A 10,428-nucleotide genomic window follows, 5' to 3' on the forward strand; every position below is an offset into this window, starting at 1 on the left:
TTGTGTGCTTATTTCCTTCCTGACAATTCACAATGAAATTGTGGGAAGAAGCTGAGAAATTCAACCCTTAGCATACAAATCAGACTTCATAAAAAAATGGACAACTTTGCTGTCTATTATCTTTCATAAGGACAGACAGTGTGGTATTAAATGAGAGAAGCGTGTAAGATTGTGGGAAATGGCCTTTGGAGGGCATATTCCTCTCTCTGGTGTGCAATAAAGTTTACACAATGTCCATAGGTCACAAAACCTTTCGTCAATGCAGGTTGTATTTTTATGCTTAGTACTGCCAAGCGCTTGATGTGCACTAGGGAGTAGAGGAGGTGCCGGTATGAGCTCTCATCTGCATCGTTTTCTTCCAGATGCATATTCAGTCTCTTCTAATGACAACGGGGGCAAGTCTGATTCAGTGGCCAACTTACAACCTCAGCCATCCCTCAACTCCATCCAGAGCTCTCCTGGCCCCAAGCGCTCGACCAACACCCTGAAGAAATGGTTGACTAGTCCTGTGCGCCGGCTGAACAGTGGGAAAACCGAGAGCAACATCAAGAAACAAAAGAAGGTGCGAGATGGCAGGAAGAGCTTTGACCTCGGCTCACCAAAGACTGGAGATGAAACCACTCCTCAAGGAGACAGTGCAGATGAGGTGTGTGTTGGTGTTTGTTGCGGGAAAGACCATATGTCCGATAGTCTCCTCTGTGGTGTGTGAGTCATGCCTGAGTAAATGCAGTTCCCTTAGGATCTAGAGGGAACAGCGAATCCTACGTAAAATTTCATTGTTTAAAGCTGTGTTGCAAACAGCTTTGTCATCCAAAGGGCAATAGAATATATATATATAGGGAACAGCATTTCAGAGTTTGCATAGATTACTGTCCTTTGACTAAATTTTTTTAGTAGTCTATTAGAAAGCTGCCAAGGACAGAAATTAAGTTTTTCTCGAGCAGCTGTTATCACTTCTTGCTGAGGTTCATATTGCCTTTATCCTACCATGGCAATGTAATTTCTCATTGAAAGAAAATACCCAGAGAAATAGCCATGTTTCTATCTGCTATGTAGTTGTACCTGTAATTTTCCTGCTGGCATGTTCCTTACCAGAATGGTGCTTTCCTGAGTAAGTGAATGAGTAATTAAAAGCAAAAAATGCAGAAGATATTAACTGAACACAAATAGAGGAACACATTTTAAAAACAGTACATTGTACTGTTTGCATTTAAATGAAAAAAATGCTTTTCTATCAGCACACAGAGAGCTGTAACTGCCTTAGCTGCTCGGATGACCTATAAACTGTATTTCTGTAACCAGGATTAACTGGCAAAACCTTATGTCTTTATTGCTTCTCTTGCATTAGCTGCAATTCTCTCCACACAACACAATACTGAGCCTGGTGGTAGGGCTCAGACATGTAAAAAGATAAACCCGTCCCTGCTTCTAATTATATTTAACTTTTCTTCAGAAGAGCAAGAAGGGTTGGGGAGAAGATGAGCCAGATGAAGAGTCTCACACACCTCTTCCTCCTCCTATGAAGATTTTTGACAATGATCCAACCCAAGATGACATGGTAAGGCCTCCTCTACTGTATAATTTTTCTGTTTAAGTGCATTTCTCACATAGCTATATGACAGTGGTTTTGCAGTGGTCTTCTAGTATCCAGGGCCTAGATTTGTGGTTATAAGAGAGTTCTATATGAAAATCATAATCTAATACCTTTCTCCAACTGGATTTACAAACAGCACTGGATAAGCAATTTAGCTCTGGCATCCCATTTCATGACAGGTCATTTGTGTGCCTGTGTTGTGTGCAGTCAGAAACTCCATTCAGGCTGATAATGTGTGTTTTCTACATCTGTTTTAAAAGTGCTGTAGCAGAAGAAATGGCATTTGGTGGCACCGTGTTGGTGCTGGTAGTTCTCTGCTTTCAGCTAGGGTCTCTTACACATTAAGTCAGAATTTGCCATGGTAGATGGCACACTGGCTTGCAGAGTCCTTCAGTTGCTGTCTTGGACTTGGGGTGAGAATCTGTGGATATGGCTGTGACAGTGGTTTGCATTCACAGTCAGTGCAGGTCCCGTCTGCACGTGTCCTCCCCCACCCTTTCATGGTGCTGTCGTGTCTCTTGTAGAAAACCATCCTCCTGTTTAGCAGTTTCCTGCTTTCCTGCTGGCATCTGTTTTTAGCACTGCCACTTCTGTATCGCTATCCTCTGATTGTAATTGCTGTAGGCAAAGAACAAGGATAAGGGAGATTAGTAAATTGTCAGAAAAAAAACTAAAAACAATCCAGAATGTTCTTGGGGAAGGTTCAGGCAGGAGTTTGGAAATACAGAGAGAGAAGGATGTAAATATTTCTAGGACTTAAGGAGCAGAGTGATGGAATAAAGGATTTGGGGGCTTGCTGCTAATCTGTCAGGAAATGTTATGACATTGTGGTGGTAGCAAGACCAGAAGGAAGCAGCTGGAGTCGTGGATTCTTGCCCTTTGAGCGCTGCATGTGCTGCTGGCTGTCTGGCAAGGGGCAGAGGCGAAAGGTCAGCGAAGCAGAGTCATGGTGGATCCATGCCCAGCACAATAGCAGTTGTTCCTGGCTAGCTCCCCATGGCATTTAGCTAAATGTTTGGGGGTTAGTTTGCTTTATGTTTTGGGGGGGTGTTTTATTTTGTTGGGTTTTTTGAAAGAAAAACAAAACTGCTTTAACTCAGGTCGCTATTTTTGGTGTCTAACATGCCATGTGATTTCAGTATTTGTTAAATACATTTCTGACAGAGTAAATGTTGTAGAACTAAACTGTTTTCTGCTTCAGATGTCTGAGCTTTATAGAGTGTTTTGGCATCTTGTTTCTTCACCCACTCCTAAAAGCAAAGGTTAAATAGAGCAAGATGCATCTGAAACCCTTTTCCTCTCCATTTTTCTTCCCCTACTCAACTTTTTGTCATGGGGGAAAAAAACTAAAGCACACAAACATGTGTCCTGAAATCCCAGGCACAGGAGCACTGTGTTAGCCATGTTTGAGCTGTGCTGGAACCAAAAGCTCTGTAACAGTGTCAATTTGTGCACAGCTCCCTGCTCATGTCCTACCTCTGTGCTTACAGGCACAGGCCTAGGTTGGACCAGCAGCAGCTGTGGTAGGTGGGAGATGTCTGCATGGAGCAGGTGGTGACACTTTCCCCAATCCCATCTGCAAGGTAGCACTAATTGTGCCTCACTGCTCCTAGAGGCTCTTTTAAAGACGAATTGCAAGATCTCTTCATGTTAGACATTCATCATTTGCTTCCTGGGAAATAGAACTACCATATTTTGATTTGCCATATGCAAACCAGACTCTTGTAAATCACTGAAGTTTTATTTAACCCTGAAAGTCTTGTAGGCAGCAAATGTTTCCATGTTCCCTTCAGAATCCTGCAGTTATTTACTTTTCAGAGATATTGAGCAATTTCAGTTAAAATAAGCAAGAGCAACAGCTGTTTAGTGCCTTCAAAAATTGGACTCCTTCTGCTAGAATGGTTGTGTTTGGCAGTTGTCGTCAATGTATTTGTCCAATATCTCTTCAAAATTCTTATTTTCAGTCCTATTTTCACTAGACATGTCTGCATTGCAAGTGAAACAGGCTGTCTAAGGTTTTACATTTGTATGAGATTCCTGCATTACTAGCCTAATTCCTCAATTACTAGCCTGATTATCTGTAGTTTTTGTTCTTGTAATTGGACCTGTTGATTAGATGTATAATTTGTGAAAGACAAGACGATGAGTGGTAGGCTGTTCACGTTTCTGTTCTGTCACAAGGCTTCTGGTTAGGATTAACCTCCTCTGCTTTATTTTTTTCCTCCTCCTGGGGCTGTGTCACTCAACAGGAGCAGCCTCCCCAAAGGGCTGCTGAAAGAGGTGGCCAGCTGCCTAATTCCTGCCATCACATCTCCACCTCTCGCTCCCCAGCACTATTTAATCTCAGATACATGTTTGTTAGCACCTGCACAGTGACTTAGCTGCAATAGCTGCTCTCCAGAAGACTTTTATTAAGCAGCTGAGAGATGAACAAGCTTTTAAATAAGTTTAATGCAAAATTTATAAAACTTTAGCCATGCTGTAGTCAGTGGCAGCCTGTTTAAAGCAGGTTATCAAAGGGCTTATAGTTTTAATCAGTGCTTGTATTGCCTTCAGAAGAAATGTACATACAGGTGAGCTAAGAAATCCCAATTCCCATAGCTGTCAAGTGGGTTTGAGTGTTCAAAGTGAGGTTTCTTAGGACAAAGACCAAGTGGTATATGCCCATATAGAGGAAAGACCCTAAACCAAAAGAGTATTTCACACAGTCTGGTCTCTGCAGTGCCATGGGGTGCTTGGGAGCACACTGAAGAGGTTTCTGCATTTCTGGATACCAGTACCAATCAGGAGCTGTTAGCTGTGGCTACCTGAATGCAGAGAAAGGCATGAGACGATGTCAGGCACCTAAAATCAAATACCTGCAACCAAGAGACAAGCAGAGAGGCGAGACTGAAAGTATCTTGACTAAGGCCAATAGGGAAAAGTGGGCATCTGCAAGAAGTGTTTCTGCCCTTCTGTGCCAGGTACCTAGGATAAATGAAACACGTAGGGGCATTTTCTCTCCACTGGTTGCAGAGAGGGGAGAGAAGAGTTACACATTTTAGGTGGCTGAAGTTGCATGTGTAGGAGGTGTAATCCAAGTTCATTTGGAGTTACAATTGATCTGTGGGGAAGGGAGGGGGAATGATTTGTTCCCCCCTGTCTCCCTCCCTTAATGTCTGTAATTCCATGTGTACCTTGTGCTTAACTGCATTAATTAAATATGTATGTGTGGGGGAGGGGGTAATTTCTTACATCTGCAGTAAGAAGATCAATTTTCTGGAGCCTATAAGATCGTAGATGTCCTCTGAAGGCGGAACCAAGAGACTTTAAGAGTATTGTAGCCTGTTTATAAATGAACTTCAGTTCTTTGACACTGTTCCTTGGTTCCAAGTCTTGGAACTGCTGCAGGTAGATGTGCAGCCAGAAATGGATGGCAATTCCATGCTTGTCTGACAGTCGCTCACCTGCCCATGCATGTGGTCCTCTAACCCTTCAGCTCCCCTTACATGTTCATTCTCCTGTCTCAGAAGCTTCTTCACTGACCGCTTGGTTTCCTACTCCCTTCTCATCCTGCTAACTTGCTTTTCCTTTGCAACCTGGTGTCTTGCAGTCCTCTTCTTTGCTAGCTGCTCGACAGAGCTCCTCCGATGTCCCAACTGCTGCGGATCTTGTCAGTGCAATAGAAAAGTTGGTCAAAACTAAGCTGGTAAGTTTAGTGTTGTGAAAACTGTGTATACCACAGGCCTGATATGACTCTAAGGAAGGGCTTTAAAGGCTACCTCTTGTTTCTGGTTTCCTTGCTTTCTACCTTCATCTGCTATGCTTTTATTAACGCTATGTACTCTGCTTCTCAGTAGTGTCTAATATTTTTGCTCCCCAGGTGAGATGAAGCCTACATCTCATGTAGGCTCTCGCTGCATAGTCAAAAGTGGCTTCTGGAGTGGGCTTTGCAGAGCATGAGCTACAGTACTGTACTCCTTCTGGGGTCTTGTTGGTATTTAAATATTTTACACATTGGGATGTTTTGTTTGTTTTGTTTTAAAGCTTGTTCTGAAGCACAGAAGTTTTACTACCCAATGTGAATTTGTTTGGCATTCAGGGTTCCCTGAAAAGACCCTCTGAAGCACAGAACTCCTTGAAGTACCACAGCTGTGCTTCAATTTTACAAAGATTCATGTGTCGCTTTTAATCTGCATTGTCAACTCTTTCTGGCAGGGAGTGGGATAAGCAATAAAAATGCTCTGGGATTAATTTGTTCAAAATTTTCAGTATCATGCACTCTCCCTGTCTGGTCCCATGTCTCTTGGACAAGGAGTAAATCCTGTTTCATATCTTGGCCTCTCTTAAATTTTCCCCAAGCAGTTCAAAATGTTAATATCAAAGTTAAATCTTTTTCTACATGTCCCAGGACCTCTAAAATTAGCTAAATGCTTGCTTTGAACAAGTTTAACACAATCAGCAAGTAAGGATTAAGAGAGAGTTATGATGAGCCAAGAAAAGGTTCATTTCCTTACATATACTGGAAAGATGAAGAGAGTAAAAGCAAAAATTACCTGCAGTGATCATTAAACTACTGGAACTCTGTGCAAGCAGCTTTATCTAGTGAATCATTCGAGAGGATTTTGGTGTTTTCTTGGTGTGAGATACTGGTACATGAAGGGAATCAGCGTTCATAGGGTTCTTGATAAGGAGTGAGTGGTGAAGGAGCTCTTTGTGACGTGGGAAACCAAGAAGGATATTCCCAGAAAATTTACTCAAAAGTCATTTTATTCCATCGAGGGACTAACAAATTGAAAAGTATTCCATTAATCCAGTTAGACATATTTTTGGAGGATATTTTATTTTCTCTCCCCCGCATACAGTCTGTTGGGCCATTACAATTACTTTCCAGGGATTTGGGGGAAACTGTAATTATTGTGGAATGTTACTATGTAGCCTTCTATTTCTGTTTCTTTTTGTGTTTTACTTTACTACAAGAATTCTGGCTTTTGGAGCTTAGCAATGGTCCTGATTGAGACATCAGGGTATTTCCAGGTTGTTTTGAAATAATTTGGAAGAGTTTTCATGGGGCTACTGGAACATCGTTTTTTCCACCTTCTGACAAACAAGCATCTTCTCTGTTTTAATGCTTTTTTGTGGGGTCCTACATCAACCCAAAGCTAGTTTGGTTGTGTTTCTCTAAGTCCTGTGTGAAAGTATTGCTGAATACTCTGCTTGGTTTTAGACTGCAGTGTTTATTGCAGAACTGACTTGAAACAGAAGATAACACTGTTGCTGGAAGTCAAGGACAATGTTTATTCTATTGTTCTTTGGGGTTTTTTTAGACCCTTGAAGGAGGATCTTACCGAGGAAGCTTAAAAGATGCCACTGGCTGCTTAAATGAAGGAATGACGCCTTCAACTCCCCCACGAAACCTTGAAGAGGAACAAAAAGCCAAAGCATTGAGAGGCAGGATGTAAGTTGTATTGCTCGTTTTTCTTTCTAAAATTTGCACCCAAGGAGGACACAGCAGCACTCAAAGAATATTTTGTAGTCAATTAATGGGCATGGAACTGGAAGGAAATCTGTTCTGCTTGCCTCTGTTTTTTCCTAACCTGTAAAACCACTTAATAAAAACACTTCCACACAGTGGAAGTTCATCATCAGTCTAAAATGTATAGCTTTTACCCCAGATAGCAGATATGTATTGCTGTAAAAGACTCTGAACAGCTCAACAAGTATGACTGAGATGTTTGCATTGGTAATTACTGCAATTGCCAGTGGTGAAATCAGCTCTCAAGGAGGGATATATGGTTGACCTTCTTAGTTACCTTCAAGGAAAAGAACAGAGAATCCCACTAGGATTTTTTGAGTGAGATCATATTTTTTGCCTCAGTTATTAGCAAATGAAAGGACAGGATTCAGATGCATTTGTGGTGGAAACACACCACTGAAGAGAAAGTTTCATTTGGGAAACCTTCATGTTCATGGTAATAGGAGAGGAAAGAAATGGTGACAGCTCATGAAAGTTGTTTTTTAAATTATCTGTACACTCCCTTAAGTTTAAGGGAAATAACCCTTGTTCCTTCACAGCTTATAATGGTTAAAGCATTTCTTAAATTCATAGTTGAGCTGTGGAACACAGAGAATTGGAGAAACAGAATCAGGAATTATATGAAAGAGAGCTGAGGTAGCTGATTTCTTTGTACTTACACTAACAAGAGTTACTGTAGCTATCTAATCAAATGGTAGATTGAGGGGAAAAGTAGCGTTCCATACAGCTCTCACTGGAGCGTGATAAGGTGAGAGGTTGAAGAAGAGCAGCCTATTTGGGAAAGATGCCAAGCAGGGAAGGAAACCAAGTTGGGAGAGAAAAAGGAGGTGGGTAAGAGTAGAAGAGGAAGTAGGAGCAAAGTGTCACAGGTCTGTGAAAGTCATTGTTTGCTCCTGCAGTTTGTTGTAGGAAGCCTGAAAAGCAATACAATGAGAAACTGGAGCAACTCCCAGCAGCAGACAGGGACATGACACTCCTTGATGTATTTCTGAATGGGAGAAGTTTTCTACTAGGCAGCTGTCAGCCTTCCCACAGGAAACATCTCTGCCTGTGAGTGTTTCCTAAAAGCTCCTCAGTATTGCAGGTTCTGGGGTTTCTCTTGTAGCAATTCAGTAATTAGGTAACTGGCAGCTAACTGCAAGTTGCAGTTTTAGTGCGGAGACCTTAGCAATTGTATGCATAGCTACAGGCTTACTTTCTAGTGAGATGCTTCTGGCAGGGAGACTGGCAGCATGTTACATGTCATTAGGAGCTGCCAGAACTAAACACCAGGATGTTTAGGAGCACCTGCTAGTGGCTTTCAGCACAAGACATCTGTCTCCCCTCTAGTTCCTTTGTATCTGTGTTGTGTATCTCTGCAGCTTTCTGGGTTTAATTTCATAGTCATGTGCAGCAGCTGAGCTCCCAGCTCGAGCTGTGACCCTCTATTCCCTGCAAAATCGCAGCTGAATCCTTGCACAGGCACAAGGAGTAATGTCCTGTGGCCCCAGCAGCACACGTGTGACAGCAGTTAGCTGATTGCTGTACTTCTATGAGCAGTAAGACAATAGTCTTATTGAGTGTCATTGTTCAGTATGGATTGAATACAGAATTACCAAGATATGCAGATATTCGGATTCAAACAGAAGTGAAGAGGGTTTACCCTTGTTCCAGTTCATGCCATTTTAAATACAGCTATGTAGTCAATACCTGCTGGTGACCAGGACTCTTTCCAGACAACTGCCTGTCCTTGCTCCACGTTGTCAGAGGAGATGAGTGAACTCGGCTTTTTGGCTGCATGCATCTTAAAAAACTTAAATTTAGGAATACCTCTAAGGTGCTGTGTCAGGTAGGCTTCAGAGAACAAATAGAGATGGTCAAGGTTTATTGTCTGCTTGCTAGAAAGAGGGAAGCTAAAGGAAGGCTGGTGCCGAGTTTAAGGTAAACAGTGGAGGTGCAAACTCGGGATCCTAATAGAGCTGTAAATTTGCAGGTTTCGTCTGTTCCCCAGAAACCTGGTTTTTAATTCACACCCACTTGCCTGCATGTCCTGCAGCATTATATACTGCAGGTACCTGCTGCTTCAGTTTTAGAGCAGAATTTAGCCAGGTGGATCCTTTCAGTAACCTTGTAGTTGGGAAAGGTTCTCCCCATTCCCTCAGCAGCTCTCTGTGCTTGTGGGGAGCAATGCAAACGGAGGTGGTGTGAGCTGAAAACTACCCTCACTGGGCAGAGGGGACGTAGTGAGCCCTTCAGGAGGGCACAGGGGTTCAGCCAGCGAGGGGGGCCTGTACAGCACACGCCTGTCCAGGCTGCATGCTGCTGCTCTGTGAAACAGCAGCCTTTTGCCTTTTGCCCTGCATGTGTTTACTGCCCAGGCACACAACTTGGCAGGGCACTTCGGAGAGCACAAGCATCTGGTGTGGCGGCTGCCAGCCCTGCCTTCTGCCAAGGGGGCTGGATTTCACTCTCAAACAACAAGAAACTCTTTGACCTTCCTCTGCCACGTGTCCTAAGTATTGCCTCTGCTTTGTCTGAGCAAGGGATGCATTGGGAGCGCAGCAGGAGCAGGATTTCTTTTCTCAGTAACTGCTCATAACCAAGTCTTTCCTTGTAATGCCAGGCTATTTTTTTCCCCTCTAGGTATTTTAAACCAGGCTTTTATCTTAGCACTGTTTGCCCTCAGCCCTATCGCTTCAAGTAGGTCATTCTGCTGATTGATGTAGACAGAGCAATATTAGACATGAAAGCACTCCTCTATCTTGTTAGCCTTGTTACTGCTGTAGCAAACTTGAGCACAGATGGGGTTTATTTGTCATGTGCCAAATCTATGTACTGGCGTAACTGAGAGGCAAACTGTCTGCAGCAAGCTGTAACTTTTTGAAATTGTCCTCGAAAGAACATTGTGTGATTAGTCGGTTTGACTTATAAAAGGAGGGACTTTTTTTAGCTCGCTGTTGTTTGCATCCATCAGGCCTTCATTAGATGACTCTCCTACCCAGGATTATTAGCTCTGAAATCAGTGTTAAAACATTTGACACCCACACACAGATTACCTAGTCTGAAAGATTAAGCTCTTAGTTATGACAGGAGAGGGGATTTGTTTTCCAAGTGTTGGAAACTTCCAAATGAAAACTTAATTGATGAATCTTGAGTAAAGCCAGAGGGCTGGGGCCAGAAATCTTCTGCTTGCTGCAAAATGTGTCAGGACAGGTCTGCATTGCTCTCAGGGGGCTGCACAGGGGGTGGAGGAGAGGAGGTCAGAGGTGGCTGGTTGTGCTGTTGCTCTTGCATCAGTCTGGGATGTGGGGGCAAGAGGGATAGGAGGAAAGAGGGGTTA

The 10,428-nt window shown here is 42.9% G+C and overlaps 1 protein-coding gene across 1 annotated transcript in view; it reads left to right on the plus strand.

The window, feature by feature from the left end:
- The first annotated feature begins 331 nt into the window (after window positions 1–331).
- The window catches only part of LOC103805944 (kalirin-like), a 55,106-nt gene continuing 45,009 nt past the window's right edge, over window positions 332–10,428 (plus strand). The window contains exons 1-4 of the mRNA XM_009078609.1: window positions 332–646; window positions 1,454–1,558; window positions 5,187–5,282; window positions 6,901–7,031. Coding sequence (XP_009076857.1) covers window positions 332–646; window positions 1,454–1,558; window positions 5,187–5,282; window positions 6,901–7,031 — 647 coding nt within the window. The remainder of the gene's footprint in view (window positions 647–1,453; window positions 1,559–5,186; window positions 5,283–6,900; window positions 7,032–10,428) is intronic.

Source organism: Acanthisitta chloris, unplaced genomic scaffold (genome assembly GCF_000695815.1).
Source record: "Acanthisitta chloris isolate BGI_N310 unplaced genomic scaffold, ASM69581v1 scaffold34417, whole genome shotgun sequence".
Lineage (NCBI taxonomy): Eukaryota > Metazoa > Chordata > Aves > Passeriformes > Acanthisittidae > Acanthisitta > Acanthisitta chloris.